Source organism: Phragmites australis, chromosome 15 (assembly GCF_958298935.1).
Source record: "Phragmites australis chromosome 15, lpPhrAust1.1, whole genome shotgun sequence".
Classification (NCBI taxonomy): Eukaryota; Viridiplantae; Streptophyta; class Magnoliopsida; order Poales; family Poaceae; genus Phragmites; species Phragmites australis.
The window spans coordinates 9,882,162-9,902,227 of NC_084935.1; the positions used below are offsets into that span (position 1 = coordinate 9,882,162).

General features: G+C 45.5%; 2 protein-coding genes across 8 annotated transcripts; both read right to left on the reverse strand.

Moving 5' to 3' along the window:
- Positions 1–4,712: 4,712 nt before the first annotated feature.
- On the reverse strand, positions 4,713–11,152 carry LOC133892429 (protein FAR1-RELATED SEQUENCE 9-like). Of its 7 annotated transcripts, none has more exons than XM_062333189.1 (6): positions 10,773–11,152; positions 7,253–9,380; positions 7,051–7,181; positions 6,889–6,972; positions 5,778–5,854; positions 4,713–5,496 (listed from the first exon to the last, which is right to left on the reverse strand). In XM_062333189.1, exons 2-5 carry the CDS (start codon positions 9,318–9,320, stop codon positions 5,789–5,791), a joined length of 2,349 nt encoding a protein of 782 aa, XP_062189173.1. In that variant the 5' UTR covers positions 9,321–9,380; positions 10,773–11,152; the 3' UTR covers positions 4,713–5,496; positions 5,778–5,788. The 7 variants fall into 7 exon arrangements, with proteins under 7 accessions (XP_062189173.1, XP_062189178.1, XP_062189172.1 ...); XM_062333194.1 differs by having other exon boundaries at positions 5,778–5,851; positions 7,253–9,383; positions 10,773–11,151; XM_062333188.1 differs by having other exon boundaries at positions 7,253–9,383; positions 10,773–11,151.
- A 7,018-nt stretch (positions 11,153–18,170) lies between these two features.
- Positions 18,171–19,742, reverse strand: LOC133892578 (ATP synthase subunit gamma, chloroplastic). Its single transcript, XM_062333434.1, has one exon. The coding sequence runs from the start codon at positions 19,563–19,565 to the stop codon at positions 18,480–18,482; it is 1,086 nt and encodes a 361-aa protein (XP_062189418.1). The 5' UTR covers positions 19,566–19,742; the 3' UTR covers positions 18,171–18,479.
- Between the last annotated feature and the right edge of the window lie 324 nt (positions 19,743–20,066).

Genomic DNA, 20,066 nt, shown 5'->3' on the forward strand with positions numbered 1-20,066 from the left:
CCTCCTGCCCGCGACGACACGCCGCAGCGCCCGCCGAACCGGCAGATCAGGCAGACCTCAAGAACTCGTCCGTCGGAAAGGGCGCGCAGGTGCGCGTGCGCACGCCGGTGGGGACGCTGCGCACGGGGCAGCGCCTCGTGCTCTGGCTCAGTGCGGTCGTCGTGTCTGCCACGGATGAGGACGGCTACCTCCGCGTCACGTACAACAACGGCAAGTTCCCGCGAGGCGAGCCGTCCGGCAACGTGCGCGTCGCCAAGAGTGATGTCAAGAGCATGCCGCCGGCCGCCGACGCCCTCTGCACCGCCGCGTCCGCCGGCTCTTCCACCGTCATCACCACCGACTGCCCTGCGCAACCGTCACAGCATAAGGCCGCTCTACGGCCCAACATCGCGGGAAAGAAGCTGCCCTTGCTGAAGAAGCTGGAGAATGAGATGCAGAGCAGCTCCAAGGCTATCGTGGACTACTGGTAGCTGTAGGGATTAGACCGCCATGCACGCGTGTTCCGGAACTTGGAATCCACGGTTGCCCAGCTCGATCAAAGAAGAGGCGGCCATGTGGAGTGCGTCGGGTGCTAAGCACCTTGCTGTTTAAGGACTTAGGAGTGTTGGCTATCTGTCTATGTTGTGTTAGTCTGCCGTATAAGTCTGTGTTTGTAATGTGATTATTCTGCAATCGCCTTAAAGCGCATCGTGTTGTATCGGCCCTTGTACCGTTCTAATCTTCCTAATAGAAAGATATGCAGGTCTAGAAAAAAAGTTAGCTGTAGGGGAATAGGAGCGCATCGTGATCACGGTGGCCGTGTCTTCTGATCCTGCGTTTGTTTGTCATGGAAGGCACTGCCATGTACAACTAGCCAGGGCAACTCGTCACCGCAGACCAGATCATCGTAAACACGCCGCCCGCGCGTCTGGCGCGTCGACCGCCGCGCCCCCCTCGCGCCCGAGCAAGAAAAGGGCTGAAGGCGCTGGGGGGTCTCCCCCGGTGCTGAACAAGTGACACTGCAGAAGCAGAACGAGATGCACGCGCGGAGCCGATACTAGGCATGCACTCTCTTGGCCGGTTGGTTCGACGAGACGATACGGTCGATCATGCACGTTGCTACGACGTAGTTAGCATTATTTCACCAAATCAGATGAGTGCATCTCCTGTGTTTTTTTTGTTGTTTTATGGAGGGTATCACTCTGGTGACTCCTAACAGATAGCTACTGCAGTAGTTGAGGTCACTTTGAATCATTAGGTATTGATGATAAGATTTGATATTTACAGTGATCATTATAACGATCGATGATCAGTTCAATGAGATATTATTGGACCCGGTCGAATGCATTGTCCTCTACCACCCCTCCGCCTTCTGCTCCGCCAGCCTCCTCCCCCCCAACGCTGCCACGACCAGGAGCCCCACCACCTCCCCACTCCGGCTGCCTTCCTGCACCGCTGCAGCGCCACTACTCCTCTTCCCCACGTTGATGTAGAGCGGAGGAATGGCCTGACGAAGCAGGCGGTGGTAGCATGATGGTGCGGGCGAGCAGCTGAGCTATGGAAGACGGGTGATGTCAGCCAACGTGAAGTTGGTGGGGCTTGGTGCATCACGCGTCTCCTCACGTGGGAGGCCAGACGAGCGGTGTGACGTCGAGCCCACCACTGCAAAAGCTCAGGCGGTCATGTATCCCGATCTGGGGTAGCAGCTCGCCATGCTTGCTGGCTGCATAGGCATATCCACCGTTGCTGCTGGTAAGTGCTTCCGTCTCTCTGCTGGGTTGGGCATTAGGAACATCTCAAGTAGGGCATGCTAGCTCCGTGGTTGCACATGAGATGCTTGTCAAAATGCCAAGCAACCATAGCTTAGTTGCATTCCACAACAGGTGCTTGTAGGAATCCGAACACTTCGACTCTGAAATTATATGCTCCACCACATCAATATTGTAATATTTATCCATGTTTCATCTTAAATTATCTTAAAACCCAGTATCACTATATTGTTCCTTATAACCAGTTTAGTGTCATGTCCAATAAGGCAATAATAGTTGCCATAGCTTAGTTCCACGTGGGTATCCCATTACCCATTACACTGACAGTAGCCCCCAAGCTCTCTCATGAATATAGTGGGCTGAGTAGTTCACCGCGGGGGTCTGTGGTTGCCGTGTGTCACTAAAAGTGTATCTAGCCCTTGTGTAGTTTTAATAATTAATGACAAGATCTATGGATTAATAATATTGTTGAGAATTGTTAGTAGGTTGTTCGATAGGTGATGCATGGAAGATCGAGCATGGATTCTTTATGGAATGTCATGTAGTTGAGACATATGAATCAAGATAAATGAGCTCTAAGTGTTGCTCAGGAGATGCATAAATGATGAAACATGGATTCGTTGAGAATTACCATGAGTTCAAAGAATTGTATCAAAGTTATTGATATCTTAGTAATGCTCATAAGAGGAAAGAAAAACTCATAGAAGATTAGCGATAAGCGTGAGTTCTAAGTTACTTGTGGAGATCAAGTAACTACAGGTATGTTATTATCAATAGAGTTTTATGAACTAACACATATGCTTTGTACTTGAGACTTAGTTAGGGTTAGGATCCATAAGAAGGCATAAGTTGAATTGAAATCATATATGCTAAGAATGAAAAACAAGAGTGGACTCCATATATGATAAATTGAATTTCTTGAAGATGTCGAATACAAAATGATTTTTATATGATAAGATGGTGCAAGGCAAGCAAAATTCGGCTCTAATGGAACATTCGTGATGAAGGGCAAGCAAATGGCTTGGCTTCGAAGGATCAAGGTGGTGGTGAGGAGAGAGTGAAGGTTTTGCGCCAATACCGTGAGAGGCCATGTGAAGCTGGGGGTGATTTGCATCAATCACATGAAGATGGAGAAGAAATGGAGTGACAATGATATAAAAATTGGCAACCCTCTAACTTTGAAGCAAAGGAGCGATACTTGAAGGTGTTCAAAGGCTCAATGTGATTCAAACGTGTTTCATCTTTGAAATTGAGTATAGGTATACCGCACTATTAAGATGGATGCAACATCGAATTATTTCTCGTATCTCAGTGCTCGAGAGTTTCTAATCAACCCAAAGTGAGAGTTCGCTTTAAAATTCAGTGTGAAAAGTGTGGAAGTGTCTGAATTAAGTTTCAGAGTGTTCCTAGTTCGATTAAATGTATTTGGGATCATGAATTCAGTTGAGATGTGTAGCCCTCTGAATAAGCTTTTCGTAGAGTCTAAAATCGTCGAAATCAAAAGTTATCACCATTTTCAAAGAGTCAGCTGTACTGAACTCAGACATTTTGGGCTGACCCGGATACTCCGAGTTGACCAGAGTTTCTGGGTTTAGCTTCGAGTACGGTGGTCTGTTAGGGCCTAAGTGTTTTATCCAAATACTCTAGGTTCTGGTAGTTGTTCGGATTCTCCAAATTGTAATCCGGTCAGACCTCTCGGTTATACGTTTTAGTGTCAACAAGGGCCAAGATGAGAATATATATTTGCATGTACTAGACCATATTAAAATAATAAATACGATCAAACCAAACACGCTCTGAGATTATACACCTCTACCAACCTAAGTCAGAGAAGATTTGAATAACTAAACACACTCTATATGTCTCGGGGCGTTCCACCCTGTCTGAGCCCTCGCAGGCAATGGCATTCAGAGCACTCCGTCCCAAGAGGTCCCGCTCAACCAGGACGTGTTGGTCATTGTCCTACGGAACCGTAGCATCTAGCAAGTCAAACATGAAGCCCAACATCAGTAGCCAACCAGGCCAGTAGGCTTGGCCACCGGAGCCCGTGACGCACGCCGTAATCCACAATGTGCACCTTTTTCCTCCCGGCGATGACATTGCCAATTGTCACGTTGGAGGACTTGTACGCCATCATTTTGAAGCGGCGAGCTATTAGGTACAGCTGATAGGCTTTGAGGAAATCCATGAGCGAGCTGCGCTTTGCCATGGCCCATGGGCGACTTCTTGCACACCAGCTGGCTCCCCATCCCTGCCAGCCGTGCCTCCAGTCCCTCGGCGAAACAATGCGCCAACCTTTGATCGGCGTCTCCCCTCGGCGAGGAGTGCTGCTTGATATGCGTAAGCAGTTCGGTCGCACCCCAGCGGTCGTCCATGGACACGCCCTGTGCGCAGTGGATATGCGATGTGCGCAAGTCCACCGTCTCGTTCGAGCTCTGCCTCCCCTGCACCACCTTCCCGTCCCTCGTCTTGATGTTCTTCTCATCCTCACTGCCCATAGAGATGCAGAGTGAATCTTTAAAAAAAATTTATCTTGGGTCAATCCAATAACCTAAAATATATAAAAGATTTGTATCTCTACGATCCATAACTTTAATGTGAGCCGTCAGATCATAAATGAATGAACTAGTGATTTCACTTCGCTACGAGCCATTAGATCGTAAATGGACTAGTGACTTCACTCGTAACAAACGAATGGACAAGATTTAGTGCAATATCCGACTGCAAAACACAGTGAAATTGGTAGGACCGTTGGTACATTATCCGTCTGTTATCCATTGTAACTCAGCTCACAAAATACTATTTCGGATCACTGCATGTTCTCGGTTGATCCAGTCTGCAGTTAGTCTCAGAAAGCAGGTACCATGAGTACCACATTGCCGCTTCTCAAACAATCTGCCTTCCGCCTACGAATCGCTTCTCAAAGCAGAATTTTGCAGAATTTTTGTAGCTGAAGTCAGCACATAAGTAGAATTTTGTAGGATTTCCCTTAAGTGTAGCGTTACTCAATAAATAGATAGATGGCTTCCTAATACCAATACAAATGCGCCTTTCCTAGCATTAGTCTGTTTGTCATCTCATTGACCAGGGGCGAAGGTTAGATCAGATTAGATTACATGAACTGGCAGCCAGGTACACTATAAATTAAGACAAGCCACTCCCAAAACTACAGAGATCAATGTCAGTTCGGATCGACACCTATACAGGGCTGACGAGCTCCCCGGCGCCGGCAGCTCTTCTCTTCCTGCTCCCTTCTTCGTACAGCGATTCTGCTGCTCAAGTTCAACTCACGCAAGAAGCCGCCTTCAAAGATCAGTAGAAAAACCGTACACGAAGCGGATGGAGATCTCCGTCTGTTCACAACAACTGCCGCCACATGCCAGGAGGTAAGTAGGTGTCATCTGACCGGTTTATATTTGACCTGAGACGGCTTTTCACGCAAGAGAATCCCTACATCAGTATGGTTACGCAATGACCACTGCTCAATCTCTCATAACTTGCAATTTACAAGCCTAAAATTGCCTGCCTGAGATTAATAGCAAGCTACTGGCTACTGCTCTATTGCTCTATGCAGAAGAGGTTGCATATAGTAATAGCCAGAACAGGCACTTCCCTAAAGATCAGTAAAAAGGACTCATGAACCAACATGAAGAAGCACCACGCGGCCTACATAAAGGCCGACAAAGTTCAAGCTGAAGTTGGTAGCAGCGATCCTCAAATAAGATTGTCCAGCGACGTCCAGAGGATCCTGCAAATTAGAAGTATGTAAGTGTGACTGCAGCATGGGTTGATATCATGCATAGAAACTTGGTGTAACTGGCTATTGCCCTATAAACACTCATACCAGTCCAGGACAGGACTGATATCCATCTCTGATGTTCAACATTTCAGAAAATACAAGGAAAATGCACCGTCCTACTTCTGCAGAAATATGCATCCTCATGCCAGATGCGGCAGCAAGAGCAATAAGACAAAGAAAAGTTCTACATGGTTGCACAGCATACAAAAGATTGTGAGGACATTGCATACCTTAATATCCTTCAGATGTTCTTGGCACCACTGAAATTTGAATCAGGACGTATTGCAGCATATGCAGACAAATCCTGCTGGGCACAAGTAAAACAGGGCAAATGAGTTCATAGAGAAAAAATAACCTTTTTATTGCATCGACAGGTCGACATCCATAATGCCTAGCTAAACTCTCTGTGCTGCAGGTCATGTCTGGGTATCTGTGTACTTCTGTTGTCTCTCAAGGTCTTGCAAACAATGGGTCATCTATTAAATTTTCCACCAATGAAATCCATAGCCCAGGTCCTAATGGACCTAAAAAACTTTTTTTTTTAAAAGCCCCCAAACCCATCTTTGGAGTTTTGCATGAGCCAGGAGTTTATTATTTTCTTGGAGTTTAAGAGGTTGTGTTATTATAAGCTCAAAAGTCAAATAACTGAGATTGTGTTATTCATGGTACTTCAGCTTTTCAGCAACACTGTAAACTTTTTTCATTTGTTAATACCAGAATGCCATGTGGGAATATTAATAAGGCACCAACTAGCTTCAGCAGCGCAGAGCACAGTGGCTGCAATGTGGGGGGCTGCTACGTTGTTGCATCTCTCCCACCACCATTGTGTTCCATGGTGTGAAGGGTTTTGTTGCTGCCTGCTGTTGAGATTGCCCTTGCTGCCTGCTGTTCTTCTCTCACGCAACACAGCGCACTTTAGAGCTGTCATCCAAGCATCAAGGGCTTCAACCATGAACACCATCACAGCTCGTTAGGAGGGAGAAGGTGCCATGTGCGGCAGGACAAGGACTGTTCACATGGTCATCGTAGCACAGGCAGTGCCCCACACGGTTGGCGTCACATATGGTGGCAACTATTTGATTGTCTGGCTGTCAGATTATGTTAGTTTCACAGATCAGAATCTTCTTTTGGGAATCGTATCTATATTAGTTTTGAGAGCCTCTATAAAATTGGACTATTGTAATCAATATTCTGAAGCAAGAAGGAAGCTGAAATAATAAAGAAGCCCCCATCCCTGCTAAAATCTCTCCTAAAGTCTCCCCCCTTCACAGCGTGACATGGCCTTGTATTGTTCTTTACAGATGAGAGAATTTGTTCACGTCAATCTGTCAATTAGAATACCTGTGGCGTGCAAAGAGGCATTGTATGCATATTCGGATGCATGTAGATCTGGTTTGGTTGCATAGGGGCAGTTGGAAAAGCCTGCTGAACATGAAGCATGTAAGTACAAGATCTGTTAAATGCCAGAATGAAAAGGAAATCGAACTACATATTTCTGTGTACCTGGTAGTAAATTGGTCTTCCATTTGTTGCATTACCCTGAGCATCTTGTGAAGATTGCAACTGATGCTCATTAGTTTGGACAATTAGCTCCCAACCAGTAGAGGAAGTTGTTGGGACTTGTTTTGCTTTTTCTGCATAATACGGTATAAATTTGAATAAATGACACCCTATATGGAGAAGGGAGTTTAAAATTGTTACTTACTTGAGTTTGGTCCTTTTGATGGTTTTTTCTTCTTTTTCTCCCTTTTACTAGCATCTTTTGCAGCTTGAGTGCGCAACTTTCTCATTTCAAAGAATACTTCCAGTGCCTTCTCTCCAGTTTCAAGGGAGTCCCAAAATATTTTTCTTGATTCTTCCAGTTCCTGACTCTTCATAATCAGGTTATATGCATACTGCATTGCCCGATTGCGATATGCAAGTTCAGCCTCAGTGCATTCCTGTTGGGTTGAATAATCATCTTGAGTAAGTTTATACATGCTTCTCCTGGCATCTTTTGTCCAGCGTTTCAAAATATACTTTTCTGGAATTGTGTCCACATTCTGCAGGCTGAAGGCTTTGAGAGCATGTGAACAAAGAAGACCCATCCTTTCAAATTTTCTGCAACCACAAGTGATCTCCATGGTGGAAGTGTCAAGAGCAGCCCATACTTTTGAACCCCTCCCCTGCATCGTAATTTCATACCTCAATAAATTTCCAACAGAAGAAGTTTCGTGGCATGAAGTTGCTCCACATCCATCCAGAAATTCTGCCTCAAATAATTTGTAGATCCTATGAGTATATGATTCTGCAGCCTGCTTCAGAACTGTACTATGCTTAACTGCACGAACTGGAGCAGTTTGGCTACAGCGAAAATCCTCTTCAGATTCATTTCTGCGTAGAGCCTTGACAACCTTTTCTAGCAAAAGGGCAAAACGTGTAAGAGAGGTAGATTCATCAGAAATTCCATTGAGAATATTGTTTGAAACCTCCCCCCACTGAGATGAATTAATCCCACCATCAAAGGTATCTTTGTTAAATACTGAGCACCATTTATGACGGAACCTATAAAGGTCAATCAGCCAGCTATTATCCTGTAGTTTGTATTCATGGAGCATTGCAGTCCAGGATCCTTCAAAGTCCTGTTCCGAGTCAGATCCTTGCATACACTTCATAAACATATTTTGAAATGCTTGAGAAGTATTTAGTGCACCTAAATGAGATTGTGCATTCTTCAGAATATGCCAGTAGGAAAAGCAATGTTGTGTGTTAGGAAAAACTTGCTCGATTGCCTGCATAATAGCTTCATCCTGATCAGTGAAAATTGATTTTGGTGATCGACCTCCCATTGACTCCAAGAATGATTTAAATACCCAGGCGTAGGAAGCTACAGACTCATCTAACAAGAATGCACAGCCGAAAACAGCATTCTGCCAATGGTGGTCAACACCAACAAATGGGGCACATATCAAGTTATATTTATTTGTGCGGTAGGTTGTGTCAAATATAACAGCATCTCCAAAGCAGTCATAATCATTTCTACTTTTACCATCCCTGTAGAAGAAGTTAGTCATGCGCCCTTCTTGATCAACTTGGACATCCCAATAAAACATGCCTTCCTCGTTGGTTCTACGTTTGAAATAGCTGACAAGACTTTGGCTGTCTCCTGCCTCAATTATCGTTATAACCTGCATGCTCACTTGATTGTAGCAATCCCTTATAGTATACCCTGGATTCTCAGCTATATTACCTTCAATGGTATCAGAGAAACCATTTATTGGATGTGACTCTGTAGATGCTGATGGATCTACAGCACCTGATTTGCCAACAGCAAGCGACTTGGCCGATCTCAGCATGTGCCTTTCCCCAGGTTTCGCCAACTGGTGATTATGCTCAGGAACAAAGCGTATAACTGTCCATCGTCCCTTCTCATCAACTCTAAAGCGGATCATTGCTTTGCAATTAGTTCTTGTGTCTGGTCGATTAAAATTTGCTTCTGTAACAGGCTCATCATATTTAAGCCCTTCCTTTGAGCAGTAGTAATCCTTTGTTCGAATATTCTTGGTACCAATAAAGTAAGACTGTTTGCCCTTCCGCACACTAAAACCAATTCGATGCCCATAATCACAGTACAGTTTGTATGCCTCTTCCTCACTATGGACTACACAACCAAGAAGCTCTTCTGTTGCCTCCTTGCGAGTCAAAGCATTTCCGTAATCAACCACCTTTTCTTTGTCTTCACCATTCTCCCTTCTTTGAAGCCTTTCTTCTTGAGAATCTTGAATGCTGTCCATTTCTACCCAGCTAGCTCCATCAATATTTACAGAGACAGCATCAGAAGTGGTTCCACTCAACTGCTGCAAATTAACATTCATATATTTCTTGTAAGATGCATAAATTAGAGGGGGAACATTTAATCTAATAGAAGGGTGGGAATTTTACACATGAAACTGCAATAAATTCACTATTCTACACAGGATGCTAAATGCATCAATAGTCAATCTGAGGCTACTGTACTGGGGAATCTGTAATAGTCATGGTCTGACGGTTCACTTAACTAAAACTAAAAGCAACCTGTCCCATATCCCATGATGATTTCCACCTGTTTGTTGGTGTTTGTAGCTAGTCAAGCAAAAGGACTTAAGTGCACATGTGAGATATGGTTCATTCCTAACAAAATGATGAAAATAAGTCCTTCCACATATATAAGAAAATACCAAAAATGGGTATTTGCATGTGTTTTTCTCAGCACACTGAAAATCTACCAGGTGTAGGTCCGAACTGTGAATATATGGTAAATGTGATCAATTCTGACGGTCAAACAACACTACCTCACTTAGGGAAGCAGAAATTACCAATATATGCGATTTTTTTTGGCTCGCTTATTTGCATGATAACTTCTATCAGCGAGGTCTAAACTTTAACGTGGCACTTTTGGTTGTTTCATGCTGTGTTTACTTTTCAAAGTAATGTGTACAGGCAATCATGAAAAATCTAGCACCCGATTTGGAAAATTAGATTATACTCCCTCTGTTGATATTTAGTGAATGGTTAGACTTGGTGCGACCCCAAAAACTGAACTTTGAAAGTGAAAATCTTTTATAATATATAGTCCTTGCATGCATAATCATTGTCCTGTGAAAATACTTTCAACTAAGAATCCAACAGTATCAATTGTATCAAAAATCTGCATATCACCGGACCAACCGTTGGTAAAAAAAAGTGTAAATCTCAAAATGCACGGGCGCCTTATAAAAGAATCAATGGACGTCAGTCGTGCACGCATGAATAAAATCTAGCTGGTGCTAGTAGGCGGTGGCCACGCATTGGCCGTGTGCTGCCACAGTGACAACATGCACGACACGACACCTGAATTCCGGAGTTGCACTTTCATCACCAAAAGAAAGCGATTGCTAAACCAAAACCCTCGACCTCCAGGTCCATCAGACCATCACTAACATTAACAGAAGTGAACAAACTATGTCCAAGGAAATCGAGCTAAAAACTGAACCTTTTTTTAGCATGAAAAGAACAATAGATGAAACTTGAACTGAGATCACTTGGCTAACATTAGCAGCTGAGCAAAGTTTTCATCAACGTTAGGCCTCCCTCAACCGTCGCAACGTGGTTCCATGCTTGCAAATCCACGAACAGGACCAAAATGTCGCCATGTATCACGATCTGAGCAAGACACAATTTTTCCACAGGGGGCAGACATCACAGCTGCACAAGTACACAGTGCTCACCGGGGGAAAATAATTAACGCCTGAGGAGCCGGCTGCCGCGGCCCGCCCACTTCCGCCGCAGCACTCGGCTCGGCTAGCCGCAGAGGCCCCCCTGGCCTGGGCGCCCGCGCCTCCCCCGCCCTGGGCCAACCGCGTGCCGTGCGCCCTTGGAAAGAACCCGCTGCCCTCGTCGATCGCCGCGCGCGCACGCGGCCCTAGTCCATCTGTCCTCCTTCGCCGCTGCCGCTGCCGCGCCGCCTGTTTCGACCGCGGGAGCGGGGACCACGCCGGTCTCGGCGGGCGATGGGGGTGGGGGGTGGGGAGGGAGACCGACGAGGGGAGGGTGGGGGTCTAGCGGCGGTCTACGCCCGAGATGGTGGAACCGGTCCAAAGGAAATCGGGGGAGCCAAGCCACACATTGCCTGCACCCGGTGCTCGAGCACTTCCATCACGGTCGCTCGCTGCGTAGAAGGGACGCATTATTATTTTTTAAAACACTATACAACTAGTAAACGTAAACACATATTTACATCACTATATATACATATACTTACATAACATATGCTGAAGATTCAAGATTAACAAAATCATCATATATATCTGATGAAAATATCGCCTACCACTATTTTTTTTGTCTTAATAAAACACATCAAGAGCCAACATGATATTTGATTCCTATTAATTAGAGAGTAAACTACCTTCACTAATCACCCAATTGTATACTTAGTTCTCAGAGGGCCGCATATCATATGGGTACGCATGGGCTCAGCCACGTAAAAAAAATTAGAACCAACCTTGTCAGTACGGGAACACAACCCTAAAAACACGTGCGCACCATGTTCGCTCATAAAATCCACAAACGCGGGCAGGTGGGGGTTCGTCACTAAAGCCCCCATCAACAGACTCGAGCCCAGGTTGTATCGATATTGACTGAGAGCTTTAGCCACCTAGGGTACTAGCCGTTCACAACCCCGAAGTACATTATTATTTCTCCACTTTCTAGTTTGATGATATTCATGTAAATTTATAGTGTGCTTTTAAAGAATCAACATGCTCCTTTCTATTTTTTAGCCGGTTTGTAAACAACCTCCAACAGCATCTGAACGGCTAACTGAACTTGCACTATTTAGCATTCTATCAATCTTGCCTCCTCTTTCCCAAACTTAACTGCTTCATACAATCTTCAGCGAGCTGGAGCATCAGATAACCCCATGTTGCTGGCACCTCTCATGCACCACCGTAATTTGCCGGCTGTTGCGCCTGCAAAGGTTGCACCTTAGCATCTCTCGAGTATAGGCGGATCAGAGCAAAAATTTAGGAGCTTAACTTTTTCTTCCTTCTTTTTTTTTCTTTTTTTTTCTCTTTTTTATTTTTCTTCTCTTTTTTCTCTTCTTCCTCTTCCATATCTAAAAATTATATGAGAGTTTGGAGGGCTCTCAAGTGCTCTGAGGGTAGAGGCTCAAGCCCCCTGGCCCCTTAGTGGATCCACCGCTATTCTCAAGAGCCTATTTGTAACGGGGAAATAGAAAATAGAAGGAGGAATGGAAAAACACATAGAAAAGGAGTAGGAATATAGTGGCAAAACGGATAATTGAAAAAACACACAAAATATGAGAATAATAAAATATCATTAGTATAAAATGATGTGTTATTAATTAACATATTTGTAAATGATAAAAGATCATCTTGTACCTCCCATCAGTCTCTGACGGTTCCCCCCCCTCCCTCTCTCCCTAAGCTGAGCAGACGGAGAGGTCGTGACTGGTGAGGCCTTAGAGTATCTCCAACCGACTCCTTAAATCTCGTTCCTATATCTTCTAATAGTGAGCCTCTTCAAAAAGATTCCCTCTCTATTCCTCTATGCGCTCTAACCAATTCTCTATATCTCACTCTTTAAATTGCACTCACATATATTTTATTAATATCTTTAACTAAAAAAATATTTTCAACTGCTATATTTGCAACATCTATATTTTTAACGGCTATATTTGCAATGAGCTATATTTCTAATAACTATATTTTTTGTCTATATATACAAGACCATTCGCCTTGTTGTTTCTCCAAACCATTCATCTTATTGTTTCTCCTCTATCACAGCGAAATGAGTCATCGATCTCTCTTGGATTCATCGTCGTCATCGTCCTTGGATGATGACGAACTCATTCTAGCGGCATTACACCTGGCGCACAATCAATATAAGCTAATAAATGTTCTATGACATGACGGTTCTATGCCTAGACATCAGGTGATTCATCGCAATAGAGAAGCCAGGCATTATAGCCTATGTCAAGATTATTTTTCAGATGCTCCTACCTACGGTCCAACTATCTTTCAGCGTAGATTTCTAATTAGTCCATATGTTTTTATTCTACTTTTTTGTTTATCCTCTTGTCTATGTCCCATTCTTCTTTTTTGCGCAGATTTAGAATGGCTCATTCTCCATTTTTTCGCATAGCATGAGCTGTAGAAAACCATGATGACTATTTTGTGCAGAAGAGAGATAGATCTAGACGTCTTGGGTTATCTCCTTTGCAGAAGATTGCTGCTACATTTTGAATGCTAGCTTATGAAGTACCAGAAGATGCTACAAATGATTACATTCAGATTGGAGAAAGTACTGCTATAGAGAGTTTTCAAAGTTTTGTCAAAGCTATTGTTGAAGTCTTTGGAGATGAGTACATGAGATCTCTAAATGAAAATGATACATCTAGATTACCTACAAATTGGAGATACAAGAGGTTTTCCTATAATATTAGGGAGCATAGATTGCATACATTGGAAGTGAAAAAATTGCCTTGCAGCATGACAAGGTATGTATATACCGGCTATGTGTATGAGCCAACAATCATTCTAAAAGTCGTTGTTTCACAAGGTCTTTGAATTTGGCATGCTTTATTTGGTTTACCAGGATTTCACAATAATATTAATGTTCTTCAATGTTCCCCTCTATTTGCAAAGGTAGTCGAAGGGTAAGCTCCAAAGGTGAATTATATTATTAATGGTCATAATTTTACAATAGGATATTACCTTTCAGATGACATATATCCTGCATGGGACATATTTGTGAAGATTATACCATCTCCATAAGGCAATAAGAAGAAACATTTCTTCCAAGCTCAAAAAGCATGTAGAAAGGATATGGAACGAGCCTTTGAAGTTCTACAAGCTTGTTTTTCATTGTTCATAGATCAACTCGATTTTAGGATCAAGACATACTCCGACAAATCACAATAGTCGTCGTCATGCATAACATAATAATTGAAGATGAACGGGAGGAAGGAGTAGAAAAACATCAATTACGATCAAGTAGGAGATAAGGTGGAACCTTCCCATGAGGATACGCCTGAACTGTGGTAGTTTATTCAAACTCATAAAAAGATCAAAAATAGGGAAACTCACTCCCAATTTTAAGATGATCTTATCGAGCATCTATGGTAACATTATGGAGAGGTCTAGTGTTTTAATAATAGATGTTAATGTATGTAGTTTTAATATTATATGGTAATGTATGTAATTTAATATTGTATGGTATATATGGGGTTTTTTAATATTGTATTGTAATGTATATAGTTTTAATATTATATGGTAATATATACAATATTAATATTATATGGTTAATATATGCAATTTTAAAATTGTGCACCTTCGTACTCACGTGCATTTCATAAGCATTCATGGGCATTTAGATGAATTTTGTATATGTTTGAATTTTGTTTGAATTAAAAGAAGAATATCACATAAAATGATAAAAATATATATAAATAGAGTATTATAAAGGAATTTATTTTTTTCGTCATATAACCTAGGGCTAGAAATAATTTTAGAAATTAGTCCATCACATAAGAAGAATATTAGTGAATTTTTCCAGGTTTTGAGAATTTATTTGACACACTAACAATTGTTACATGTTATAAAAGTAATATTTTTTTAGAATTTTAGTTTAAATTATACACATATTTTTTGGATGAATACAATTAAAATAGGTTGCATATGAATTATAAAATATGTAAAAGTATTCTAGAATTTTTAGATGAACAACAAATCACTGTTTTCTCATCTACAATAGCATAACGAGGCTTGGGACGCTCTCTATGCGTGGCGAGCGAGGCGGACGGATAGCGAGTTCTATAGCGATAGCAACTCAGTCGGAGGCCGTTTTTTCATCCCGCTCGCTAAATCTGCCGATAACAAGACCCCATTAGGCCATGTACAATGCGTAGAGCCAGGTGCTCAAGGGGGATCGGGATCCTCTGCAGTTGCCACTGGCAACTGCAGAGAGGCTACTGTAGGTACAGTAAATTGCATTTAGGTCTGCTCCGAGCCGTTGATTTTACGATGGATGCATCAGATTCGCATGCTACAGTGCTCTACAGTAGTGTGCTACAGTACCAAAACGCCCGTATATAAACCCAGATACTGTTGCTACAGTAATGCGTGATTAACTAATGCACAGCACTGTAGCACCAGACTCATTTTACTGTGTAAACAGTGATCCTCTGCATTAATTATGTATTAATGCAGAGAATCCGGGTCCGCTCAAGGGAGGGTGCTGGTTTTGCACGCTTACGTGGAGCTTCAGGTGTGCGGTTTTGTTCGCGCCGCTGCTCGTGAAGGCGTCGACGCTTGGAGTAATTTATGTATGTAAACCTTGGAGATTAGCCTGAAAATTAGCTGTTCTTATTGGAAATTAAAGCTCTCATGCAAACACTTCGTTATTATATATCTCTTTAAGCGTCTGTCTAAGCATATTTGCATTGTCCAAGCTCTTAGACCATCTCTAACAGTTTTTTTTCAGGGGCTAGAATCCCTTCACGACGGGATTTTCGTTCCCTTCAGCGCTCCAACGGTTTCCCTTCACGGTTCCTGTCACGACGGGATTCCCGGATCATTTCCTCCAGGACGGGATTCTCTCTCCTTTCCCTTTGCGATTCCCCTCGAGGGGAAGCTGTTGGAGATGAGAGAAAATAAAGGGAATAAGAACGGGGAAGAGAATCGGGAAGAAAACGAAATGAAGAGAATATGATTGGAGATGATCTTAGTGGTGATTGCAAGCTCGTAAGTGACCGAAGAGCAAGTTAAGCACGCTTGTTAAGCATGTGATGCGCGAGCACCAACGATTACCTTGGGTCGGATCTCACCTTTTGTATTATGCGAAAGTACAGGCAAACTAAGTGTCCAATCAAGTAAAGCATTTTTTTAATCAGAAGCACGGGCACTGCCATTTCATATAAAAGGAAGGTGCCTCGTGTATTAAGGAAAACATGGCCAAATCATACAAACACGTGATTAGTTAGGGAAAACCGGACTATAACCCCTGTAACTTTGCGCTAACACCCTAGCTAAACTAAACTCGTAATACTGTAGCATCTAACCAGCTACAAGCTAAACTAGGTCCGTTGTGGTCATCATTGCCGCCAAGTTGTCCAACGCCAGACCCAAGCCAGTAACTGAAGTTCAGAGAGGGACCTCCAAGAAGGATGCGACGTCAAAGACGCCACTGTCGCCTATCTAAAATCTTAGATCTGGATTTTCACCCGTAGAGTCCCCCATATGATAGAAGGCACCATGATAACACCTTCAAGTAGGGGAGCAACGTCTATAGGTGTCACCGTCGTCGGCACTGGTAGCAAACCGGGCTAGGCTTTCACCCATAGCCACTCACCCCACCAGTCGCACATTTGAACCGTGCACGTGTAGATGTAACCACCCAAGCCACGTAGCCAATAGAGTTGCCACCGTGGACTTGCAAGTGTGCCACCCACTAGGCCACCACTAGCCACTGAGCTCCTCATGAGACGGATGTGGTGGAAAGAAGACATATCGGCATGGGGAGGAGCCTAAACGACATCGAGCAGTCTAAATGAGGCGAGCAACACGAGGCTAGGAAGAACCTCGCAATGCCGATGACCACGAAGGTGAGCACCAGAGAAATGGCCGGAGCATAGAACCACAACCGAGCATGGCAAGCAAAGCCGAACAACGTGGCATAACAACGAACCACATGGATTCCACCACCGCTGTGAGGATCTCGGTCGTTGGCGGGCGATACACCACCTCTCGGATCTTGTGGATCCTAGCCTATCACCGTGCAAATCCCATAGCCTTCGCGTGGATCCCGGGCACCAATGAGTGATCCATGTGAATCTAGGCCGCCACCGCTCGAATCATGTGGATCCCGACTAGAGGTATAAGTCCCCACCTGACATGTCGGGTCACCATCCGCCCCGCCCCAGTTGGGGCAAGACAGGGTGGGGCACTGGTCAGGACGGGACAAGATGGGGCGGGGCAAGTTATGCCCCGTCCCGCTTCGCCCCGGAGTATATGTTATATGCACATTTAGCAAATTTATTAAGAAGTTATTATCCTTTTGTAATGATTTTTTAGTAAATTAATGCATATATATAACTATTGCTACGTTATGTTAGGTCTCATGAATCTTAGATACAATTTTTTATTAATTTGTATATTGTGGTAGCTATTATCTCCTAATTAAATTTGATCTAGAGTTTTTAATAATTTTAATCGGAGCGGGGCAAGATGGGTCAGGTAAAAGTCGGGGCTCCATGAGGCTAGGCGGGACATGAAAAAATTTCACCCGATCTCAGGTTGGGTCAGGGCGGGGCGGGGCGGGGTCGGGGACATGCGGGTTGGGGCGAATGGAGGCAAAATCTGTTCCCACCCCGCTCCATCTAGATCTCTAATCCTGATCTGTCACTGCATGAATCCCGCAGCCTCTGTGTGGATTCCAGATGTCGACGAACGAACAACACAGAATCAGGGCGCCACCGCATGGATCCCAGCAATGGCAAGCGGTGCGACCGCCAATGAAGTGGAGCAGGGTGATGCTACATGACCACGAGAGCTGAGGAATGCAGCCGCAAAGCCGAACGACATGGCACAACAAAGCGAAGTAGGACGACACCACACGGTGTGGTTGCAGATGCGTCATGGGAGTAGGGCGATATGAATGAATGCTGACGAACCACGGGAGCAGTGCGACGTTGCGCAGCCGCTAACGAGCCGTAGGAACAGGTTCTGTAATAGGGGCGCATCAGACCCACTGGCTGAGTGGAGCGTGGGGCCAGATGAAGCAAATCTTGACGGGTGATGTGAAGAACATAAGAGTGAAGGAAGGAGGGAGTGAGAAGAAAGATGATGGTCGCCTTTTGGCACAGCCCTCGATCACCGCCGCTGGTAAGGAAGGGCGTGCGCGGCAAGGAGGTTGGGCTAGGGTTTGGGGTGACCCCTCGTGTCGCCCGCAAGATGAAACTGACGGGGTACTGGGTGCTTCCACCTTTTAAGTATATGATGGCTTATTTTCCACCTAGTCCATTGTCTAAACCTTCGAGAAGTCGGTATAAATCGCATGTTCAAACCTTTGAGAAGTCGGTATAAATTGCATACAGGACAAGGCAAATATTTCAAGATGAAATACTCGGATTATATATCATACGGGTCAAGGCAAAGATTTCAAGATAAAATACTCGGATTATACATTTGACATCTCTGAATTGAAATGAAATTCTTGTGCATCTCGCGAGGGGAGGGCGGCGTCACGACGAGCATGGAACACAGAACTCCGTTTTGTTTGTGCTATCAGGAATTACAGACACAGACCAAAAAAGGAGAAAAAAGAATTATATATAGCAGCAGTGCAGCACCACGAACACCACCACCGGCTCAGTCAAGCACACAAGGAGGAGTAGGAGGCAGCAGCACGAGGAGGGCTCAGCCGGTGAGGGCGTCGGCTCCGGCGACGATCTCGAGGATCTCCCCTGTGATCTTTGCCTGGCGCTGGCGGTTGTAGGCGATGGAGAGGTTCTTGCGGAGCTCGATGGCGTTGTCGGTGGCGCTGCTCATGGCGCTCATCCGGGCTGCGAGCTCGCTGGCGAGCGACTCCTGGAGCGCGCGCAGGATTTGGCTGTTGAGGTAGAGCGGGAGGAGCGCATCGAGGATCTGGACGGGGTCCTGCTCGAACTGCACGACGGGGGAGAAGGGCTGCGTCTCGATCTTGACCTTCTCGCGCTCCACGGTGAGCTTCCCTTCCTTGGTGGTCAGGCGGAAGAGCTCATCCTCGGTGGCGTCGACGCAGATGCCGTTGACGTCGCAGATCTCGCCCTTGGGGGACATGGGCAGCAGCGTCTGGATGATAGGGTCGGAGCGCACGAGGGAGACGAACTTGGAGTAGAGCAGCTCCACCTTGTCCACCTCCTCGGAGACGAAGAGGGAGTAGACGAGGTCGCAGATGGTCTGCGAGTCCTTGACGGTGGGCACGCTGGCCACCTCCAGCTGACGCTCCAGCGGGATGTAGGGGCGGCGCACGAAGTAGGCGTTGCCCTTCTTGCCGACACTGACGACGGTGTACTCGAGGCCGAGCTGCTTGAGCTCGTCGATGCGGGTCTCCGCCTTCTTGAGCACGTTGTTGTTGAAGCTGCCGCAGAGGCCGCGCTCCCCCGTGAGCACGACGAGCGCCACCTTCTTGACAGGGCGGGTGCGGGTGAGGGGCAGGTCGATGTCCTCCGTCTGGATCTCCTGGTTCATGTTGTAGAGCACCTCCACCAGGGCCTCCGAGAAGGGGCGGGACGAGACCACGGCCTCCTGCGCGCGGCGGACCTTGGCGGCGGCCACGAGCTTCATGGCCTCCGTGATCTTCTGCGTGTTGCGGACCGAGTCGATGCGGCCGCGGAGCTCGCGGAGGGAGCACCGCACCACCAGACCGCCGGAGCGGGGGTTGGGGGTGCTGGACCGCCGGCGGGTGGAGGTGCTGGCGAGCGCCGAGGAGGACCAGGCGGTGGAGAGGTGGGAGCACGCCATGGCTGCTCCGCGGCGATGTGGATCACCGGCGGCGGAGGAGCAAGTGGAAGAGGGGCGGGATGGGAGGGAGGGAAATGGGTTTGGATGGATTGGGTTTGGGTGGAGAGGTGAGCTCCGTGGGGTATTCAAGCCGGGGTGAGTGGTGGAGGGGCAGTGACGGCGAGATGGGGACGATCCTGTGGCTCGGCCGAGCTGCCTGCCCGCCCTTCGTTGCTGCCGCCTGCCCCAGTGTGCACACTTCATTTTGGCTTGTCAAAGGAAAAAAAACCATCTGGAAAAACAAAATTAATCGTTTGGTTGGGCAAATAATGGATACTGGCCTACTGGCATCGTGCTCAGGATATCCTACTGTAAATATCAGATACTCTGATGTCCCGTTCAGACCATTGGAATTTTCTCTACTTCTATAGTTTCTTATGAAAGTCCTGCAAAAATCTTATCAAATTTCTATGTTCCAAACATGATTAGATCTGTGGTGTCAAATGCTGAGATAAAGTTCAG